Genomic DNA, 22,766 nt, shown 5'->3' with positions numbered 1-22,766 from the left:
CACCGGGATCCCCCCCTCTCCATGCCTCCTGCATCAAGACTAATGTTTTCCCTCGGCGCCATAAATAATTTTTCATTCCCACTGCCCCGAAAAGTTCACCTGCTCAGACGGCGGAGGCCCGCCCTCGTATTTGTTACCGCGGCCGTTTTAATGTGACCCGAGCCAACCTGTCATGCTCCATCAAACGTGGGAATCGGATACCTCAGGAACACAGGCGCCTTTTGCTCGGCGTTATGCCCCGCCGCCACCTCTTACCACCTCCGAGCGCCTTCACACATCGAGCCTGGGAGCAGAGAGAGAGTCGCCCGCATCACATGAATCAAGCACTGTGACAGGGGTCCGTTGGGTCCGGGATCACACGGACGACCACAAGTCTCTCTTTTTACTGCTCCCTCTCCCAGCCCTGTTCGCTGGGGACGAGAGGCGCGGGATGGCCCTCCAAGAGCATATATTTCCGTTGATGAAGAGATAAATCAGATCATTTCTGGAGTGAGGAAGGGAGCACAGAGAGCGCCTTCTTGGTCGTCCCCCTTTGAGATGTAAATGGCACGGTGGCACTGAAAGGAGGCCAGGTGTCCGATGCAAAGGGGGAAGGCGTGACGGTGCATGCATTCCTCTGGGACCTCGGCGATTAACTGTTGCTGTGCCTCATGTGGGCAAACATCAGCAGAGCTCACAATGGTCTGGAATGGTCTTTGGTGGAGAGACGCAGTGGGCACGCTGGAGCGCAGGAAGTTCGTTTCAGTCAGCTCTGGAGTAATTTCCAGGTAACTCTAAAATAAGCAGTATTATCAGAAAACTAAGTTCATCTACTAAATTCTCTGGATGTCTGTGCTGAACCCTCAGTGACCAGAGGTTAACAGCTGCAGCTCACACCTTGCTGGACAATTAGAAACGAGCTGGCCGGCTTACTGGGGTCGCCAAGGCTGCAATTTGCAATGAACTCTCTAAAGCCTGAGGCAAACACTTCAAATATCCCTCACCTCAAGGTGGAGGAAAAGGTTCACACAGCGAATTAAGAAAAGAATAGCAACCTGTTATTAGTCTAAACGAGGAACAGGAGCAGGAATGACCTCCGTGGTGGGCGGGAGGTCCTGCAAGCTGGAGAAGAAGCCTGGAAGGGGGAAAGGTCAAATATGTTGCAGATACACTCCTACAGTGTAGCACAATGTTTCTCTCACAGTCAGGGTGCCCAGACAGATAGGCACCGCACCACTGACTCCCACTTTGTAACATTTTGTGCCATGTTGTCTTATCTGGAGAGAGAGAGAGAGAGAGAGAGAGAGAGAGAGAGAGAGAGAGAGAGAGAGAGAGAGAGAGAGAGAGAGAGATTATTATGAAATAAAAAGAGTTTCAACATGTCCAGCTGCACAATTTTAAAAATGTGTAAAGCAGTTGAGTATTGTGATCACAGCATGATTTATACAGTTTATGATATCGACATTTTTGTGCTTTGGGGGTTGTGTTTCCAAATCCCAGTGCTTCTTCTCTTATTGAAACCCAATACTGATGAGTTGTTTTCAGTCAGTTTTTTCTTCTGTGAAATACGATCAGTTGTCAACCACAATCCAGGCATGCTCCACCTGACTGGAGCTGCTGCTCGTCCTTACAGTTTTCACGGCAGATTTGGTTGTTTCTTTACTCTGGTAAAAAAAAAAACAACTGCAGCAATGACGATTCAAGGGTTTCAGAACAAATTAATCCAGTCATGTTCAAACTTCAGTTTCACTTTGTTTGACCGTCACATTGAGATCGTTTGGCTGGTTAACTTGACATCGGTATTTAAAACATTTAGAAACAGCTGGTTCGACAGTGCCTTTGATCAAACACACACATTCATCCTTGAAGAGCAGCAATTAAAGAGACAAAAATAACAAGTTAAGTCCAAAGACTCTGTTCCAACCGAATGATCGTCCCACTGTTCATCTATCCATCTTCCACACTGCTTTTAAGAAGAAAACTAAGCTGCCTGGAGTCACAGTGTCTCTTCCACAAAGGACACAGCTGTTTACATCCCGACTGAATTTAGAACTGACAAAAGTGAGATGTGGTTCGTAGCTTACAATCCATCTAAAGTGCTGCGAATAACTGCATTTATTGGCATCATCGGCAGCAACACGTTGAGGTTACATTAAAAAAATCCCTAAAAACAAACCACAGCATTGGGATAGTAACTGACCTGTGATCGACCTGTATTAGAAACTCCTTAAACATAAATATGGAATAGGCAGCAAGCTAAAACACGCTGGCCACAGAGCTGTAGCTGTCCTGTGCTGGTTACTCACCATCTAACCAGCTTCAGATATGCAAGACACCCAGAAAATGACAAGTACTACTGTAATTGAGCAACATTTTGAGCATATGCACTTTGAGAATTCTAATGTTACATTATTTAAATTCACACCATGTAAAATCATGAATCTGACAGCGACACAGAGGTGCAGTGGGTGAAATCCATGTCCAGTCCATTGGCATTGGGATTTTGTTGGCAATTAATGGATTTTTTCAGCAGATTTGACTAATTTACGGTACATTTAAAAAAAAAAAAAAACCTCATTTGAGCTGACTGACCTCAGAGTTCTTCTGAGGAATGTAATCTGAATGTAGGTATTCAATGCAGGTAAATTTAACTGAATACAAATTTAATATTTACGAATAATAAAAAAAGTATCAAGATTTGTGTTTCAATCAAGCCCTGTGGGAGAAAAGCCATTAAGACCGAGATTCCAATGGATTTGTAATATGCAATTGTATATGCTGGATTTATAAAGCACACAAATACAACTGAAACATTTGTACATGTTTATTAGGAAGTCGAGCTGTCACATCACTCTTAACCGTGGCAGGTTGGAAACAAAAACACAAAAAAGAAATGTAACCTATTTGTCGGTTATTGTTACATGTGAGACGACATCATTAACAGAATGCACAGTAATCAAGACTCTGGGCCAACATGTGCATGGACAAACAATTCACTTCAGGCCGATGACTCTGGCGCTCCATCTGCTGGTGGGCAGGAGGTATTGCATACAGATAAAAATGTCTCAGGTTTCTACATAAAATGGCCAAGATTTTTTTGTTTTTTTACCTGTAACCGAAGTGAACCTGTGAAGTACATTGTAACGAAATATAGAGTAAAAAAAAAAGTCAGTTTTATTGTAACCGTTATCCCAAATTATCCATTTTTTTTTCTAGTGTTACAAATGTTGGCCTAAAATATCATCGCAGATTATTTAGAAACATCTGTTTTCTTTTTAAACTGCACAATATACAGAAGCAGAGTGAAAAATAAATGTTATTTTACATGTCATATCTACAAAAAACGGCATTAAATTAAAATAACTTCAAGAAAAACATAAGGTGTGAAATGCAAACTAACAGAAAAACTATTGCATAAAGGCAAGTGACTGCTCTGAAAATTGTCATCTTTTAAAGGCCCAAAGTACTTCTGAAGTTGACCAAGCAAGGCTATTTTTTTTTTCTTTCAACAGACTTTAAATATATTAAACACATTTTACAAGTGTGTGCTCATGTTAAAACTCCCTTTACCATTCCGACGAATTGAAGAAGAAACTGTAACGGTCACAGAGAAACAAAAAGATTGTCACGTGTTGTGAAATTGCTGCAGGTCTTAATGTTTCCCAAACATATAAGGCAGGTTGTTAAAAGAGGAACGAGATGCTACGATTATCCCAGAAACACTTGAAATCCCATGATCTCCTGAGAGAGAGCACAAGTGTACATCACAAGTCGCAGTCTTAGTTTGCTTTGGAATTTCTAGCAAAATACACTTGGAAAAAAAAAAATAAAAAAGTTTGACCAGATGTCTCATTGGCTCCAGGCGGACACCAAATAGTGCCAAGAGGAAAACTGTCAGCACCATTAGATGATTTGCAATCACTCGCCTACCCGAGTGCGACAGCAGAAACATGCACGAGCATGTACAATATGCAAGATCTGCATTTGGCAAGAGAGCGCCGTTTAATGGATTAGCTGCAACCAAGGCAGGAATGTGCGATACAGTGAGGAATGTCCAGCGCCGTCCTCCCCGCTGACCCGGCTATCAGGGGGGGTCCTGCCGCTCTGCAGAGGCTGGAGGTGTCTGGCACAGTGAGGAGCTGAAGAGCACAGACTCGCTCTGAATGAAGTGATCCTTTATGTAACAACCCATCTGAAGTGTTCATTAAATAAATAACTTTCAGGACTTTTTACGAGGTCAGTGTAGTATTGTCTTCAATCGAAGATTACCTCCCAAAACTCAGTGAATCTCATCTGTGCTTCGATGAAACACTTAACAGGAATGAAAAGCAGAAACCTCTGGAAGGCCGCCCTCTAGTGGACAAACTCTGGAATGAACCCGAGAAGCTGAGACGCGCCGTGTGTTTTTCAGTCTGCATCCTCAGCTGCACAGTCGGACCGGTTGATAGTGTTGAACTGAACTGGAAACCGAACAGAAATGTTAAAGACGTTGGCGCCGCCTTACCGTAACCAAACACTGTGCTCCTCACTTCAGAGACGACAGTAAGACTCCAGGTCTGGACGGACGCGGCAGGCGTCGCGGGAAGAGGCGGCGTCCGCGTCACGGTGAGCGATGGCACAAAGCGTTAAAGTATTTTTACACTCAGCAAGTCTGCTTTAGTGTGTGCTGAAGATATCGAAGGCAAAACTGTGTCTAAAACTGAATACACGAGTACAAAGTAGTCCGTTAATAGTAACGCAGCCAGTGGGAAACTTTGGCACGGCTGGCTTTTTGTTGACTGGTATCGTGCTGGTGCTTTGTCAACTTCCATACACACACTCTCTCTCTCACACACACATTAATGGTTGCAGAGTTACAGGTACGTGTCCTGCTCTGTGCTGCTAAGGCTTTGTGTGGATCGCTGCAGGGTGGACTCATCGGCCGGGGGGCTTTCTGCAGCGGGGGCGTCCTGCTGCTGAGGCGAGTCTGTCTGTGGCACGGGCTCCGGCGTCACGCCGACGTCCGGAGGGGGCGGAGGGGGGTCAGAGGGCGCCGGCGGAGGGTCACTGAGCAGAGGGTAGGGGTTAGGGATCTCCTCTATGGGCTTGGGCTTCTTCATGCTCCTCTTCTTCTTGCTCTTTTTCTCCTCCTTGCCCTTCTTGAGCTGCGCGGCGGTCGGGGGCCCCTCCAGCACGATGGTGGGGTTCTGCTGCAGGTCCTGGCGCCGCGGCGGCTCCGCCAGCATGATCAGCCGGGCGCCGTGCATCCTGGGTGGCGGCTTGAAGTTCAGCTCTCCGCGGTTCTTTCTCCAGCGCTTCAGCTGCGAGTGATGCTCCCTTTCCACGTCTCGCGCCGTCACCGGCACCTCGAGGATCTGCGACAGGAAAAGACACGTCATGTCAGGTCACAGCCGGACACTGAAGTGAAGCAACAAGAACCAGAAAATATGCTGCTTTCATGTTTGGTCACTGCGTTAAAAATCTGAACTCTGTGAATGTCAAAGGGCGCTGGGCCGCTGTGGATCCACCAGCACCCACGGTCGACTCAGCAGCGTATAAGAGGGGGTATTGTTCCAGCAGACAGAGACTCACACAAAAACCAGACAGTGGAGAGCCAGCGCTCTGCTCAATTTGTCTGTGTGTCACTTCATTTCCCCTCTCAGGCTCTCCTCTCTTGGCAACAGTCATGAGCGCGTATTGTTTTCTCCAACTTCACATCAAGAACAAGACAACATTCTGAACATCATCCCAGAAACCAATGTAACATGACAAAGAAAGACCGATATCAGCTTTGAACAACACAGACTATCATATAAAACTCTTCCAGGGCTGGGCGATATGAAGCAAAATTCTGATCTCAATGTTTTTTCTCAAAGTGCCGACATGAGATATATATAACCAATATTTTTTTTTTCTCAATGAAGTGTAACCACAAATACAATTCTGGGTCAAAGTCACTATCAAACTGCAGCAATGTTAGAACTACAAGTGCAGCCATCTGACAGGCCGGACTGGACCCTCTGGCGCCCCAAATCTGGTCCACGGACCGTATGTTTGACAGAGCTCACCACAATGACAGAAAACATGAAGGAAACACGAAAGAGGTGGAACTTTTGGATGAAACCTGTTTTTGGTTCTCTGCAGATTTCGTTTTATTGCCGTCAGAAATCACCGGTGAATCAGCGAATATACGCATCAATTAAGGATCCATTATTTGCACAGTGACGCCTCCTCTTCAACTGTTTCATCAGTTGTGCCCGCCTTCAAACTTGAGACATGAACAGGGTGAGTGTGCAGTGTGTGTGTGAGTGTGTGTGTGGAGAGGTGGGGTCATGATTATATATATATATATATCAAACATCTAAAAATTATCACTGTAAAACTGTCACACATTCTAAAACTAAAACTATGCAGCATTCTAAAACTCTCACATTTCAAAACTATCAACTCTATGTAATAAGAGTGTAAGGACTCCTAAGACTCTTATTGACTTTAGCTTCCTCTAAATAAACAGAAAAAAAGTCCTAAATATTATTTATTGTTTCAAATGAGGTTAGATATGTTTGTTGTGGACTCACATTGACTTGTGAGTAAACTTCTCCAGATTCCACAAACCAGACTCTCTTCAGCGCCTGAGAAACTACGGCACGTTTCAAACATCTGCTGAAACTAACAGCCACCAGACACCGTTCAGGCAACTGTTACCATGGAAACCAGTAGTAGCCAAAACACTGGCACCGTCCGTCCCAGCTCTACAACACTTCTTTTTCCCCATAATGCTCAGCCACACGGAAACCTCCGGAATAATCACACAAAATTACAAAGTCATTAATAAATTGTTCGCCAGGTCTTTTAATGATTGTGACCATGACTGTATTCTTTGTCTCTTACAGGAAGAAAGATATCAGACTGGCTGATTTGTCAGCATAAAACAATCTGTTAGCCGACTGAAATCAGTCTCCACAAAGAAAACCTGATCCGACTGCCATCAGCATGTGAGGAAAGACATTTAAAAACTATCAATTCAAGCCCTGCACAGGCACAGATGTCGATTTTTGCTACATGTTCATACAACAAACTGCCTTATCACTAAAAGTCTGTCTCAAAACACTTGCTTGTTTTTCCACAGCAGCAACATTTTTGTTTTCAGTTGTTCAGAATGAGGAACTACAAGGAGGCGTGACTCTCAGCACAGCTGCTTCCCAGAGCAACCAAACATGTCAGACAAAACAGACATGCTACCTTGATAACCACGATCAGGGAGGAGAACTCCTCTCTTCCGTTTCTTTGAGTCAGTTCTGTCAACTCAAGAGTTTTATGATCCATGTTTGATAGAGACAGAAATGCTGTATCGGCGGTGGAATGTTCCGACTGAATCATTAAGGTGTAGTAACCGTCTTGTTCCAGTGATAGCTGGATGTCCGACAAAGGCGTGTGCATCCAAAGTGATTTGCAGTGGCCTCAGAGGGATTCACTGTCAGGAAATAAAAGCCATGTGGAGCGAGGCCTAGCCTTTCTCCACGCCTATAGCCTGCCTTTAATGTAAATGTGTGACGAGAATTCTTTGAAAACATGAGACGATCCGCCGCAGCTGATCATGTGATCTGCACGCGTGATGAGGCAAAAAAGAAAACTGTTCGGGCTTCAACAACGAAACCATAAAATAGACTATTAGGAGTGTTGACCATGAATTTCGGGAACATTTTGCTAAGTCGTGCGACACACTGGCAAAGCTTCATGGGCAGCGAGTGACGTAAGAAAGTCCTTTTATGGCAGTTCACAGAGTGTGTCCATGCATTGCCGGTCTTGTGTTAATCTGCTCTGAAGGAGCCCAAAAAACATGAATTGAACTATTGTAAATTGTGCTATAAAACATCCTCAAACTACTTTTTTTCCCCCCCATTTCAGTGAATGAAATACTCATTATTTGCAGCCCAGACTGCAGAAACTATATCTTCGCCACTGGCTCCTAGATGGTTAATATATTAGAATAAATTTGATTCAATTACATTTTTTTTTGCACATTGCATGATGCAAATACAACAAAACAGATGCAGTTCAGCATCTAATAAGAAGTGCAGACTAGTGAGGGCATACATGATGGAGCAATATAATCCTGCAGCGGGGAGGAACACTGTCGCCTTTGCAGATGGAAATCTCAGTCGTGTGAACCGTTAATGCCTCAATGCCTTTGTTCTTACCTCTCGAACTAGAAAGCCCTCCTGCATGTAGCGGGGCTCCACGGCTCGGAGGAGCTCCATAGTCTCATACTGGCCCTGGCAGGTCTTCAGCTTCTCACGGGTTCCCAACATACACTTAAGCAGCACCAAACCGACACGGAAGATTATTTTCACCCCTGAAGGAACAAGGAAGAAAACGGGTTTTAGTGCGAAGATGTTCTGAATGACTGTTTTCCTTCAGCGTGTGGAAAAGGCTCTTACCATCACAGAGGAACATGTCCCAGACGCGCAGCACGGATGCCCAGGGCAGGGTTCGGGAGAAGGCACACATGAACCACTCCGTCATGTAGAGGATGGGGTCGATCTTATGTTTCTCCAGATGCCGGAAGGCCAGCGGGGAAGCACGTCGCAGCAGAGCAAACAGGATCTCTCCGTCGAGCTGTATTGCTTCCTGAAAGAGGGACAGGTAGAAAAGTATTGACAGAGGAAATAAAAACCATTGTCCTGTGAATTAAAAGGCTTGAAACCTGATCCAAGCCCAAACGCATCATATTACTGCTTATTGTTTCCCACATTTTAAACGATCTTCTTTGTCTCTACATGAACAGATAATTTAAGGCTTTATTTCCACTTATAGTTTAATTCTTTATTAGAAAAAAGAAAAAAAAAAATCACCAAGTCAAATCATTACAAACTTAATTCCCTCATGCAGCAGGCCAGAGACATAAGCCACAGTAAATTACGGCCTGACATTACGGACAACGCCCAGGTGGGTTTTTTTTTTTTTTTTTTTTTCCCCACTGACCACAGAATCTGTGTGTCAGACACTCTGCGGGCAACAAAAATGCATCGCAGAGCGTCACTCCACTGAGCTAGAGAAGTCAAAATAAACTAGATGATCTGCATATCCAGCAGCAGCTGAAGTCATCCCGCAGGCCTTCACGTGTTTCAGTCTCACCAGGCCAGGACTGTAGTAGCCGGGCAGATACTTCTCACAGATTTGGACCAGCCCCCAGAAGGCATCCTGTGGAAACAAATACTGATGATGTAAGGAAGCCCTGTGTTCCTCTGTCTACGTGGAAGCCAGATAACAGAGAAAATGTTGACTTTAAACGGAAGAAGAAAAAAAAAATCAAAATAATTCCATGATTCCACACAGTAATGGCTGTGTCAACATGGAGCAAGTGGAAGAAGAAAAGTGTGTTGATCGGCTGCCAGAAGCTGGTTGCTGTAAATTTATAAATCCCATTGCCACTTATCAATGGACTGTACATGAGTCAAACTTAAAAACCAATTATACCTTAAAGCATTTTCATCTTAAATGAAGCTCTGTATTAAAAAAAAACCCACTTCATAACAATCATCTGCAGATATTCATTTTTATTCACTTATCACACAACAGAATTTGCACGTAATATTTTAAGATAGTATATACAGTCACATAAGGCAGCAAAGCTGGAAACTTGAATGAGTTGAGCACATGATCCCACAACAACAACCAGACAACACACTCAGTGACTGTGTGGGTTTGGCTAATTGGTTCGACTGAACTTCCTATAAATGACTTCAGAAAGCCGAAAGCCTTATAAAGTCAACAGGACTGCAATCAGATTGTTCTAAAAGTTCATGTATTACTCAGCCGCCAGAGCAGCTCAAGGACGTGTGCAGATTACATCACTAGCATAGTCTACCTCCTTGTTAAGATCAAAATTGGATCTGCAGGGTCAAAAAAACAGCAATGAGCCCTTAAAAGCAAGAGAAAAAAAAGACACGCTGACCACATCGACAATTAAAACGACTTTATAGGATGTGTGTGTGTGTGTGTGTGTGTGTGTGCGCGTGTGAGAGAGAGACAGGATGTAGTACCTCAGCAGGCATGTGCATGAGCAACACAGCAGCGATGGGAGCCTGAGCCTGGCAGTATCCCTCCTCCGGTCTGTAGAGCGTGTACGCTTTGAGAACACGAAACAGGTCCTGCTGCCTGCACGGGATCAAAGCAGACGCACACAATGTTTACACAGACTTAATGTCAAGCAAGGCGATGTAATCAGTCCTATTGGGGGTTGTCGCATCAAGTCCGACGGCGTACCCGTGTCCTCCTCGAGAGACAAACATCTCATGAAATGGAAACTGTCGATGGAGGTCTTTCTCGATCACATCCACCCATTTTGGGTCTCCAGGCTGACTGTCCAGCTCCTGACAAAACACACGGAGGACAATCGAAATCACCTACAAAGTGACAACATGCTGCATCATTTAAGATTTATTTTTGAACCACATTGAAGATATTTGACTACAAGATGAGCCACTGGGCTGATTTAACACCCAAATGAAACTGGGTGCATAAAATCTAATACCAGATGTTAGCATGTTAGCCTCATCAGGCCTCTCACAAGTAAAATGTACATCTGACGCATGGCCACAGTTTCAAAAATGAAATAAGCCTAAAATCAATTCCAAAAGAAGCTTCGATGAGGAAATGAAAGAAGAAGCTGGCTGACCTGAAACTTCCCTTGGTTCTGCTCTCTCTTCACCTTCCCCCCTGACAGGTAGAGCCATGCACGGCCTCGCAGGGCGGGAGGGATTCCTTTCTGGCACCGCAGCCTCACCTGAGCCACAGGAGAACAGATATTCATCAATAAAACCATGGATCAAAACCACTTCATCTGAGGAAACGAGGATGACAACGGAAACGGTCTTAAAGCTGTTCTGTACAGTCAGTGGTTGAAGCCACTGACTGGTCATTTAGTGAGAAATATTACGCAATAGGGTGGTTACACACAAGAAATGAAGCAGTGGCCTTTATGAACCCAATCTGTGATTAAAGCAGTACTGGAAAACATTCCCTTGATGAAAGCTTATCATTCCTCGTGTTATGTGTAAATGTAGATCAGCTATTATCTTTTACAAAGACTAACAAGCCTTTGTTGAGACAACAGACAAACTGACATAAGGTACATTTTTTATTCTTTAGCTTCCATTAAATTTTCATGAGTAGTTTATTTTATGATATGAAACAAGCACAATTTCCTAGTTCAGTACGGCTCTTCCTGTTCGAGTATTATGACTGAAGGGAGTGCTATTACGCCATTTTGACACAGACATTTTTTCTTTAAGTCGATCTTGCTGACAGGTTTGGCATGTCCTCTTTCCCTCATGTCATCACAGGGGCATCAGAAGACAGTGGAGTAAATAAAGGTGAAGTCACGAACCCGTCACATGCCAACCAATCTGCCCCTCTGCACAGATCAGCTGATTCTCCCTGGCCTCTGCGTCTGCTGCCAGTTCAGCGCCGTATTTGCTGAATCTTCAGCCCAATCTGCTCGCTCCTTCATTAAAGATTTGCCCGCTCAGAGGCAAACCGGGCCCCACCCTTCATCTGAGACTGTTACTTTGTCACGTGATGCTCGAGCTGAGAAAGACATGGGCTGTGTCCGGGCTTGCTGCTGACTCATGGAAATGAAGTGAAGATCTGATGTAAATCGCACAGAGCGCTCGGCACAAAAACCAGCTGAACGAGTGGAGGTGCAAACACTGTGTGCGCAGTGCAGACCTTGTGCAATCAAACACTTGGAAATATGCAAAGTACACTGTTTGATCATGGAAACGGAACTCCTTAGAAAAGAGCCTGCTGGGAAATAGTTAACAAACGAGCACCAGAGCACCGTCAAAAGGGAGATATCAGATTCTGCTCAGGCAAACTATATGCTAGCTGGTGTAGTAGTCAGGCTCACAGCAAGAAAAGTACTGGTTCCTTCTGGTCAGTTTGGATATTCGCATTATGCGCTTTGTTACAAAGTACAGGAGGAAGCAATGGATGAGTGAACACCCGAAGCTGACCTTGTTGAATCTCTTGATCATCCACTTGTCCCAGTGGCTGAGCATGTCCAGCCATTTCACCTCCCTTTGCCTGAGCACCTCTGGAGGAACGTCCTGAGCCCTGCAGAGACAGTGGAGAGAAGATCAGCGCCACATCACACACATCGAATCACTACTAAACCCATCCAGACTTAACAATACACAACTCACATTTTCCTGGCATAAAAGTATTGACAGCAAAGACATGGTTAGGCAGCTGCGGGACGAAACGCTTGGTATTTTCAAGGGAGTGAGACAAAAACAAGAAAAACAGAGACTGTTTATCTTTCTCCCTGTGCAATCTGCTCCGCGTCAGTGGCCATTATCCATACAGAGTCAATAAACCAGGAGTCAAAAATAACAACTCCTAGCCTTGTTTGGAGATTATAAAAAGATACAAACTCAGATGCAACTGGTTTATTGATGGATTCACCTAAAAAAAAATGCATTTGGGATTTGCCTGCTTGATGGAGTAATTCAACTGTAAAAAGTTTACAGCCAAGAGAAATTGCTAACAGCATTACAAGACATTCTCTGACAGAAAAAGAAAATGCCCTTATGAATAAGGGCTTATGCTTTACTAGGATATGTAATTATCTCATCGGCACAAGCCTGTAATTGTGGGGTTCAAATGTCTTCAAAGAACTTTTTTTTCAGTAACTTTGGGACAGCCCTCTTTCAGTTAAAAGCGGAGGCTGCATGTTGCATCAGTAAAACTCCAGCCTCAGCCTGCAAAGCCCTTAAACAATGATACGTTACTTTCATCGGCAGTGTAAATTAAACCCTGGGATTGAGGCGATCTATAAAAATGTGCAGAAAGAGCCAGGCCCTGCAGAACAAGAGGCACCAGAGCTGTGGATCCCAGCCTGCCAAAACTGAAGCAGAACAGAAAACCTCTTTCCAGCTGGTGCTTGGCACAACTTTCACCAACTCCTTTCACTATTCCAGTACTGACATCTGAACTTAAGGCCTCAATAAAAACCTAAAGAATGAAGGACTCCCATAGTAAAAAAAAACACTATGTTGTCTAAAAGGTCATGAATGGATTAATTCAAAGTAACAACGAAGCAGCGTGAACTACTCTTTCACCCTTGTTCACGATTAAATTAATGTATAAGAAAGAAAACTCTTCATCCTAATGTAACAGTACTGGGAGAGAAGGATGCACTTTGTTGAAAGTGAACTTGAAGCGGTGACTGCTGAGAGAAACAGACACGGTGCCACGCAGCTGGTGGGAAGAGCAGCCCTGTCTGTACACACAGTATCATCTGAACAATCTCCGTGGCTTGATCACACCGTTATCATGGTTTCAACTTTGCATCGATTCGATTGACAGACTTCACGGTTCGAAGCGAATGAATCTCAGCTGGATGAGTTGAGGCAAACTTACGAGTCCTCCGAGTACTGCTGCGCCCCGCCAATAAATCCGTATTTATCGGTCTGTCGGTCGCTGGTGAAGCCATTGATCTCCGAGTCGGATCCCAGGGAGCTTTCGTCGTCCATTCGGCTGCTGCTGATGGTCCTGATGCTTCTTGTGTCCGCCGATTGACGGCCGTTCTCTATTTTGGCCATGGCTAGCGGGGAGCTAGGTGGCTAGCCGGGACAGCTAACGTTGACAGCCCGAGTCAGATCTGCTCCGCTCCCGCATCTGTGCTCCAAACAAACTGCATCGACGCCCCAGATGTTAGAACTTCACAGCTACACGCTTTAAAACGACACAAGAAACATATATCTCCGCGACACAAACCATAAAAGCACCAAACGGGTTAAGTTTGAGCGCGCTGGGTTAACTTAAAGGCAGATTCTGATTTAACGTTAGCTCGCTCGCGGCGATTTGCTAACAGAGTTAGCTTCAAGTGCTCGAACCAACTCCAGACTGAATGAAGTCCAACTTCAACTAACCCAACACTCCGCTAGCATTCCGCTTTTCATAGTTATTCACTTACTGACCATGTCAGCCGGTTAAAGCTCTAGTTTACAGTCTCGGAGAGCTGTCCTGTCATCCCCAGGCAGCTGCTGGACAGATTTGTGGAGCCAGTGTGGCTCTCCTCTGCCGTCCCGGACTGCTGCTGCTGCTGCTGCTGCTGCTCCCACGATGTTATGGCTACCTCTAGTGGTCACACAAAACCCCCGCAAAACCCCAGATCGGGTCAATTTCCTGAATCCAACACAGAATATCTCAGTCATGTGTCAAACGATGGGTTAATGACAGGATATTTTACATCAAAAAGCTTCAGAGTCACAGATGTCTGCTGTTAGTCTGGATTGACATTAATCTCAGTTTGGTCTACACTTCAGATGGATGGCCTTGTGTGACGGAGCTGATTTGACTCACGTGGGTTCAGAGTTTTGGCTTGAGGCAAATAATAATGGAGAAATCTAATGATCAGCTTTGACTGGTTTTGTAAAATAAACAGGCTTTATTTCTACTTGTTAACCTGTTTGTAAGTAATGATTGTGAGCTCCAATTCATTACTGCCTCAGGTAATAAAGTTTAACAATCACAAACATAAAAGTGTGAGTCATGTTCACACTTTGCACAATTGATCAACTACTGTTTGTTACTTATGTTTATGGTTTGCACTGATGCAAACATCTTAGCTATTTGTAACCACCTTCCCTTCCATTTAGTCTATATCTTCCATTACCTATATTGGTTTATCCAATTATGTGCTGTAAACTCAACTGATCAGGGGTGAGGACATCTCGGGACAGGTCACCAGTCCCTCACACAACCTACAATCAAGCACCTTGCAGAAAATGCATGTATTTGTATTGCAGAAGCAAACTAAGATACACCAGCTGTGCAAAAACCAACGATATCCTCCCTCCTGCATTCAACATGTGATGAATTTCACTGTGATCATCCAACACATTATGCAACAAGTAGAACACATTTTTCAATTGTTTTATTTAAATGAATGAACAATGAAATTTTACATGTTACCAACAGACAAAAATTGAGACATAACACCTGCTACCTGGATTATAATTCATCATTGAAGAGCGCCGTGCTCCTCAAACTACATTGTAAGGAAGAGGGAACATAATTTTCCATAAAACTAAAATGACATAACAGCACCGAAGGGCCTTTTCTTCTGGTGCTCTGGCTCACTTCTTTCTTCCACCTCTCTCTTTCAGGGCCAAATGAATGATTGAACCGTTGTTCATGTTGTAATAAGCCAGGGAGTTGGAGTCCTTGATGAAAATGCCCTGAAAAGAACCAGATAAAACATGGTGATTCATTTGAATTTATGCAGATGTCCACATGTTTAAATACATTAAAAAAATAAATTCTTACCTCATACTGTAACTTCTGTTTTCCTGCTGGCATTCCTGTAGCTTCATGAATTTTCACCTTAATAACAGAAACCTGTGGACAAATCACATTTACACACACATTAGGCTCAAGTTGCCACATTTGTATTCACTCTTCAAAACCCCCCCCCCCCCCCCCCCCCCCCCCCCCCCCCCCCAAAAAAAAAAAAAAAAAACGACTTGTTGAAGCAAAATGAGCATACTTGATCTGTGAGTGGAACGGTGAAATTCAGTATTTGGCCGTTCAGCTTCCATTCGGTCTTGTCTTGCATGTTGGGTACTTGAACTTTAACAGCAACCGGGCCCTGAAGAAGACAAAACATGTATGAAATTGAGACAAAGCAATCAGACACTAACTTCGATTGGCTCAGCAGTTGCTTTTCAAACCAAGAAACAGAAATATAATGACTTGGATGACAGTTTCCACAGAAAAGGCTAAAAGGCTGGATGTGGTTTTCATCTACTTAACTTGTCAAATTTAGGTCAGTTTACAGCCGTGCTCTTTGGGTTTCCATCTGGAATTCTGTATAATGTTCCAAATGTGTATTTTGAACTGGAAACACACTACATGCTGAGATGAACCAAGAGTATAAACCTCATCAACCTGATGTTTTTCAGATTGATGAGATGTTTTTTTGTGTATTTCCACTGGGATGGAGCAATTAAAACAAAAAATGTCAAGTTGAGACGTGAGACGTGAATTGCAAACTGCAAAGGCTTATCTTTCTCGCACAGCTGCTCAACTATACAAATATAATCATCTTAAAAAATAAGAAACTGAGTGAGTGATTGAGATATTTTTTTCCTCAAGTAATCTAGACATCGACTAACCTTGTTCCTGCGAAGAAACTCGTCCTCTGGGATGAGGTTGTCCTCTGTCTTCATCTTCTTGCTGAGTGGCTCGTCGTCGTGGGGTGGAGGAGGGTGAACAGGAGGTGCAGGAGCAGCGGACGGCGGCTGTGGAACAGGCGGAGCTGGGACAAATGCTGGAGAAAGACAAAATAGATCAGTTCATGTTAAAATAACAACCTAAGGTCTGGTTTCCAAATTAACACAAGAAAAATAATTCAGGAAACCGATGAGCTCCTTTAAATGTCCTAAGTGGCTGGATCTTGGATCTTACCGGCCGGAACAACCATGGGCGGTGGTCTGGGCGCCATGATGTGAGGCGCTGATGAAGGCATAGGAACCACGTTGATCCGTGGAGCAGGAATCATGGGAGGCATCGGTGCGATGACTTGCCCTGGTGTGAGGCGCACCACCGGCGCCACAGGTGGTCTTGGAATTACAGGAACAGCAGACAGGAGCGTGGTGCGCACTGGAGGGGCCACCTACACAACACAGCGACGGGTTAGGGAATACAGATGCAGCGTGGAGCACACAGATGTTCTTTATGTGAAGTGGCTTACAGAGACAGGCGGGCGTGGCACTGCAGTGACCGGAGGACTGGGTTTAGGTAAACTGGGTGCAGAGGAGGGGATTGGAGGAGGATGATGGATCTCACTCGGCTTGCTGGGGCCGATTTTCTCCTTGGTGTCATCCTCTCCAACCAGACCTTTGGCCTTATGAATGGCTTCGATCTGTTCTTGCAGAGTGATGTTGGCCTGTGCGGCCTGCTGTGTACGAGCCATGCTTCCGGAATGGCCATCCCAAGTTACCTAGTGAGAGGGCAAGAGAGCAAATACTTTGTTTTGTACCATTTTTAGACTTAAACTGACTCTTCAGGACGATTTTTGTCTGGTCCTTGTCAAACAAGCACCTGAAAACAACTTCTCTTACCTTCTCCTCAGGCTTCTGGATTTCTTCCTCACCGATCTTTTTACCGATGGCTGTCTCTTCCACACCAAAGATATCAGTACGCCTCTCTGCCAGCTGCTTCAAGCTGCTCTCGATATCCAAACCAGGAGCGTAGACTTCGTCCTCTGTCTGCCTCTCCCTGATGCTGCGGTCTCTTTGCTCCAGCCAGCGTGGATCCAGCAGACCAATACGCATGTGCTCCTGCATTTTACTGGCTGGGATCTTCTCACCAGTGATTGGTGAGATAAGGTACTCATCCGGCACAGCGATTGAAGGTGGAGGCTTGGAAGCTGTAATGACAAGATAAAAAAATTAGGACACACGTCACAGAGTAATACCTCGATTATGCACAAATGGAGGGACAGTTACCTTTGGGGTCGTAGTCTTTGCGAATAATGACCTGGTCTGGAGTTGGGGGCAGTGGCGGTGGCATGGGGTTGTCTGGTGGCAGTGGAGCCTTCACACCATCATCGTCATCGTCTGATCCCTTAAGATGGAGAAGAGAAATATGTTAACAGCATTTAACATTGTTCATTTAGATGGCTGCAAAATAAATGTAATGACTTAAAAGACAGCATTAAATAATCCAATCCAAGTAAATGAAAACTTGTTTCGAACCTCATCCATGTCCTGAAGTTGTGTGTCTTGATCCGGCTGTGAAGGATGACCGTCGCCTCGGTTCTCCCGCTCATCCTCTTCATCCTCACTCTCAACCTCCATCTCCACCTCCTCACTCTCTCCATACTTCTCATAGCGCTCCTGGATCAGGATGCGAGCACCAAGCTCCTCTGGTGTAGTTGGTGGGGGGAAGTGGCCTTGGAAAAAACACAAACCAATACAGTTCCATTATTCTTGCTATAATTAACAAATGACATGCGAAATTATATGAATTATTGTGATTAAATTACCTTGTTCATTAGGCTGGAAATCCACTGTTTCAACAACCACAAAGTCATGCCAGTCTATTTGAGCATACGCCACTCGTTCCTTCTCTCTTTCTTCTTCCTCTTTCTTCCTCTCGCGCTCCTGAAACTTTGCCCACTCAACGCGGTACCTCACCTGATTGTGTGCAAAAGGACAGTCAGTGAACACAGGCTCTCTGCTTTTAAATGCCAACTCAGAGCCATTCAGTGCTGCAAGAACTTACCTGGTCCATAACCTCTCTTGGGTTCTCAGCCTCCTTCTTCAGTTTGGTGAGAAGGCCTTTGGGAGGAATCAGAATCTAACAATGACAGAGAAAATAAGACACTGTTTATAATCACTTCACAAATATGGGACATCAATATGAGAGAGGGAAAATTTCTCACCTTGGTGTACTGTTCAACTAGCTTGGTGAAGTAGTTGAAAAGGCTGTGTTGAGGCCGCAAAAAGTCGAACTGGTAGTTCCTTTGCTCTTTCTGCATGAGCTGAGTGAGAAACTGACGGCCATTGCGAGCAACAAACTGGGCGGTGAGCTTGACAACATCCAGATCAAATGCTGAGATCGATGGAGGATCTGCTATGAACTCAAACTCCGGGGGAGGCTCTTTGGGGACTATTGTTTCCTGAATGACTTGTGACTGCACCTATGGGTAAAAATCACACATCAATTATAAACTTGAACAAGAAAAATAATAATGAAAAAGCAGGCTGGCTCTTACTTTTTGTGGAAGCTGCTGAGACTGCTGCATGGTCTGCTGCATGACCTTAGGCACAGCTGCAGATGGCTCCTGTGCTTTGCCCTCCTTAAACTCGTTGACTTTGTGTCGATAGTAAGCATGGTAAGGGTCATTGGGATTAAGGAAATTAAACTTTGGATTGTTGATTTCATTTTGACGGATTCTGGCTTCAAACTCTGGTCCGTTCCTGTGAAATAAAAAGTAGTTACATCATATCTGCACAGTATTGTTAAGATTGCAGCTTTTTTTGGATTGAATATGGAGTAACCAACCTGGCAACAAAGCTGGCTGTCTTATCAACAATGTTTCGCACTTCAGGAGGAGGGTAGATGATGCCAACGATAGGCTTGGTGGCTGGGGTTTCTTCTTGAGGTGCATCATTCTGCGCACAAAATACACACAGTTATGTAATTGTATAGAAAATATTTTCAGTTTTACAACAATTCAGAAACTTACTATGCAAACAGCAATTAGTAAACCACATCCATTACCATTTGTTCAAACATTCAATATTAGACAGCAAACGAATGGAGTCTTGGTCATTGAGTTGAAATGACACTCAAAGCTAACATGCTAACGCACCTTAACCAGCAGTAAAACGGGTGTTAGGTGATTAACTTTTAAAATATTGACCCAACGTGTCACTTAAAAAGCTGCGAGTCGACTGATCGATCGTGAGTTTGTGAAAAGAGGCAGTGAATGAGCGTCTTTAGCCAGGTTAGCGGGTCGTTACCTTGTTGCTCTCCGGCTGGATGATCTGAACAGGCCCGGGCGGCATGGCGGCGGCTTTCCGTCGAACCACAAACTACCTGAAAAGACCCAGGAGCCACAGACCGAATGAGAGTTCTAGAACAAGGTTTGATAACACGTATTTTTTCCTCGAACGCAGCCTAGGATGGCCAATACTGTAAATTTGTTGTGATTGATACTTACTGCGTCGCGCCGACGTTGACCCAATGGAGGAGTATTACTTCCTGGAACGCGCCGCAGTGCATTCTGGAACTCTGAGTCAATTTCTGAATGTTGCCATAGAGACTTGATGTAAATAATCCACTGCCGAGACAAACAGAAAGACATTTTGTAAGAGACATGAGTGAACTTTTAGGACGTCGGGATTGTATCGAGAGCCTCCGGAAAGACCTGGTGGACCTCCAGGGCGCCATTCTGGAAGTGTTTTCTCGGACCGGACCGGTCCGCTTCCCCTCCTGGAAGTTCCCAGACAAGCTCTCCTGTCACCTGGACATGTTGGCTCTGATGGAGCGGTACGACTTCATCGACGGGGAGGACACTTTCAATCAACACTCACACATCGTTTTGCTGGAGCTGGTCATCGACAGGTAATATAATGGCTTTACAATGTCATTACTGTAAGACGTCATTTAAAACCCAATTTCCCCTTTTTGTCTTGAAAAGGCTGCTGCTGCTTCTACAAAGCTTCAGTTCATATGCTGTGCAGCTGAGAAGCAGCTCAAGGAGGGAACAGAACCAGCAGAAAGGATGCATGTCTGTAGGTCTTGTTGCTAGAAGCTGTTGGAGCAATTTAGTTGAGTTTGCCAAAATGAAGGTAAGCATATTACACACTTTTGTGCAGTCGGTGTAATATAACAGATGATAACATCTCAAACTTAACACTTGTATTTTTGTTTTTGCTAGGAGAGCTGCAGAGATATTGGAGACCTCACAAGGTCAAAAATGATTCATTCTGATGAGACACAGACAACAACGCCCATATATCTACAAGGGAGCTCAAGAACTGACTTATGCAGACGTGCTTTATCTGCCTCCTCATTGCCTCCTGGCCTGACACACAACCCTGCTGGCAGTGTTTTAGTCCACAGACATAATGTAAGCTGCCAAACAATACAGTCATCCCTCACTCCCTGTGATGCATGCCATCAAGTGCAGTCCACTTTGAGACGGACAGGAGCTGCTCTGGTGGGTCTGTTTGACAGCGAGGGCCTCCCCTCATCCCTGCAGCCTCTGCTGGTGGCTGTGGAGGACACTCTGGAGCCTGGACACATGACAGCAGCCGATGTTGCTCAGTGGGGCAACGAGCAGCTCAGGGACATGCGAAGGCTGAGCAAGCATCTCGGGGACGTGCGGGGTACGGTGCAGCCTCTCCAAGAGCGTCTGGCAGCTGCAGAAACAGAACGGGAGAGATTGAGGTCCCAGTTGGCACAAACACAAAAAGAGTTCAAGCAAGAGCTCGACAAACACCAAGCAAACAGCGTCCAGCTGGAGTTTTCACTGCGCAAAGCAGAGAGAGCCGTGAAAGAAACAGAGAAAAGACTGCAAGACGAGCAACAGCAACTTCAGAGAGGTGCGTAAACTTGTGACCAAACATGAAGAGCATTCTCTGAAATCAGTTGTTGTCACATAATTAATATTTCTGCTCCAGAAATTATGACCTTGGAAGAGACTAACTCTCGACTAAAGGAGCAAGTAGCATCACAACAAGACAATTTGCAAGTACTTGGTAAGCACATTTAAGGCTCGAATCACCACAGTGCCATATTTTTAATTATCAGCCTTTCAAACTACATGGAAAATACATCTTATGCTGTGCGATTGTGTTTTTTTTAAGAGCACGACAAGAGTGTGCTGCAGGAGAAAGTGAAGACTCTGCAAATAGAAGAAGAGGAACGTTGTAAACTACGACAAAGGATTCAGCAATTAGAGTGTGAAACCTCTGACATTCAACTCCTCCTGGACAAGGAGACTGCCAAATACCAGACTGCGTGTCAACAAAAAGAGGTCAGTATCACAGCAACATGTATGTTCTTTTACACTGGGGACTTTGGCTGTCTTTGACAAAAATTTGCCAGGCAGCAAAAATGAAAGTATTGTATCATTAATATTGTTAGTCTGTTTTCTCCTTTGGTTCTTTTGTTTATGTGTCTAGTCAATGCAAGCAAAGCAAAGATCTTTAGATGAGAGAGTAGATACTCTTAATGAAAAGTGTGAGGACCTGCAGAGGGAGCTACTGGAGAGAGAGAAGCTGGAGGCTGACTTCCACAACCAGCTGCACCAGGTGACACATGAGAAGGAAAAACTGCAGACTCAGTTTACTCAACATGAGGTAAATCACAAGTCATTATTATACATTACCAGAGATACTTCTATACCGATACTCTTGTAAATATTTTTCATCCATCAGGAGCTGTGTTTAGAAGCTCACAGGGAGAAACGGACCCTAGAACTGCAAGTAGGAGAGCTAAAACACAGTGTTGCTGAGCTGAAGGAACACATACGATCTTTAAGGGAGAGGGAGAAACTGTTGGTGGCTTTCCCAGATCTCACTCCCCTGGCTCATGCTCAGCCGCAGAGTAAGTAATTATAAATCATCCACAGAGTAGTGCTACCTGCAAGCATGTTGCTGTGTATGCATAAATCCTTTCTCGTGTTTATTTATGCTCATGTTATGCAGAATGTTAATTAGACTGTGTAAAAACTGCTCCTGTGCACTTGCTCATCATGGGTGAGGCTGCAATAATGTCCTACTTCACCATGTTGTCTGGCCAAGATTGTTATTTGGTCGAGTAAAGTGTGAATTTAGTGATCAGTGTAGTCATCTTTTTGGCAGAACATGTCTTTTTGTAGTGCTGTCGTGAAAAGCTTACTCATTTTACTCGTATGTTTTCTTTTCAAACAAGCTACAGGTAATGTGGTTCTGGATATGAAGCAACAGCTGCAAGCAAACAGCATTCGAATTGAAGTTCTTGATCAGGAAAATGTCACTTTGCAACAGAGTCTTTTTAAATTGAAGGAGAGGGCACGACAAAATGCCACCAGGGTAGGACATTTCCAGTGCTCCAAAAACGTGTGAACATATGAATTGGTTTGTATAATCTTCATAACCATGTGATTGGCCTTTGACTTTATTTTGTGTATGCGACTGGAACTGTCAATAGGAACACGTACCCCAGCAGGCATGGGGTGATTCTCCTTCCATTCCATCAGAAGACAAACAACAAACTCTCCAGACACTAATGCAGAG

The 22,766-nt window shown here is 44.5% G+C and overlaps 3 protein-coding genes across 5 annotated transcripts; 1 reads left to right on the top strand and 2 right to left on the bottom strand.

The window, feature by feature from the left end:
• Positions 1-3,425: 3,425 nt before the first annotated feature.
• Positions 3,426-14,058, bottom strand: LOC115397973 (TBC1 domain family member 10A). Of its 2 annotated transcripts, XM_030104540.1 has the most exons (10): positions 13,947-14,058; positions 13,387-13,660; positions 11,979-12,078; positions 10,640-10,747; positions 10,228-10,334; positions 10,005-10,119; positions 9,097-9,162; positions 8,400-8,589; positions 8,160-8,314; positions 3,426-5,333 (listed from the first exon to the last, which is right to left on the bottom strand). In XM_030104540.1, exons 2-10 carry the CDS (start codon positions 13,566-13,568, stop codon positions 4,833-4,835), a joined length of 1,524 nt encoding a protein of 507 aa, XP_029960400.1. In that variant the 5' UTR covers positions 13,569-13,660; positions 13,947-14,058; the 3' UTR covers positions 3,426-4,832. The 2 variants fall into 2 exon arrangements, with proteins under 2 accessions (XP_029960400.1, XP_029960401.1); XM_030104541.1 differs by having other exon boundaries at positions 13,387-14,050.
• Positions 14,059-14,890: 832 nt separating this feature from the next.
• sf3a1 (splicing factor 3a, subunit 1) lies at positions 14,891-19,759 on the bottom strand. Of its 2 annotated transcripts, none has more exons than XM_030104538.1 (16): positions 19,703-19,759; positions 19,503-19,578; positions 19,042-19,151; positions 18,750-18,956; positions 18,419-18,668; positions 18,259-18,333; positions 18,020-18,170; positions 17,730-17,926; positions 17,481-17,598; positions 17,094-17,401; positions 16,724-16,972; positions 16,438-16,645; positions 16,146-16,300; positions 15,518-15,619; positions 15,298-15,369; positions 14,891-15,209 (listed from the first exon to the last, which is right to left on the bottom strand). In XM_030104538.1, exons 2-16 carry the CDS (start codon positions 19,545-19,547, stop codon positions 15,108-15,110), a joined length of 2,349 nt encoding a protein of 782 aa, XP_029960398.1. In that variant the 5' UTR covers positions 19,548-19,578; positions 19,703-19,759; the 3' UTR covers positions 14,891-15,107. The 2 variants fall into 2 exon arrangements, with proteins under 2 accessions (XP_029960398.1, XP_029960397.1); XM_030104537.1 differs by having other exon boundaries at positions 18,419-18,676; positions 18,752-18,956.
• Positions 19,760-19,837: 78 nt separating this feature from the next.
• On the top strand, positions 19,838-22,766 carry ccdc157 (coiled-coil domain containing 157). The gene is made up of 8 exons (XM_030104539.1): positions 19,838-20,106; positions 20,183-20,333; positions 20,423-21,089; positions 21,168-21,245; positions 21,354-21,523; positions 21,672-21,848; positions 21,927-22,095; positions 22,423-22,766. Exons 1-8 carry the CDS (start codon positions 19,859-19,861, stop codon positions 22,593-22,595), a joined length of 1,833 nt encoding a protein of 610 aa, XP_029960399.1. The 5' UTR covers positions 19,838-19,858; the 3' UTR covers positions 22,596-22,766.

The sequence above is a fragment of the Salarias fasciatus genome, chromosome 12, assembly GCF_902148845.1.
Source record: "Salarias fasciatus chromosome 12, fSalaFa1.1, whole genome shotgun sequence".
Taxonomy (NCBI): Eukaryota; Metazoa; Chordata; class Actinopteri; order Blenniiformes; family Blenniidae; genus Salarias; species Salarias fasciatus.
This window is presented reverse-complemented; position numbering and strand designations above follow the sequence as displayed.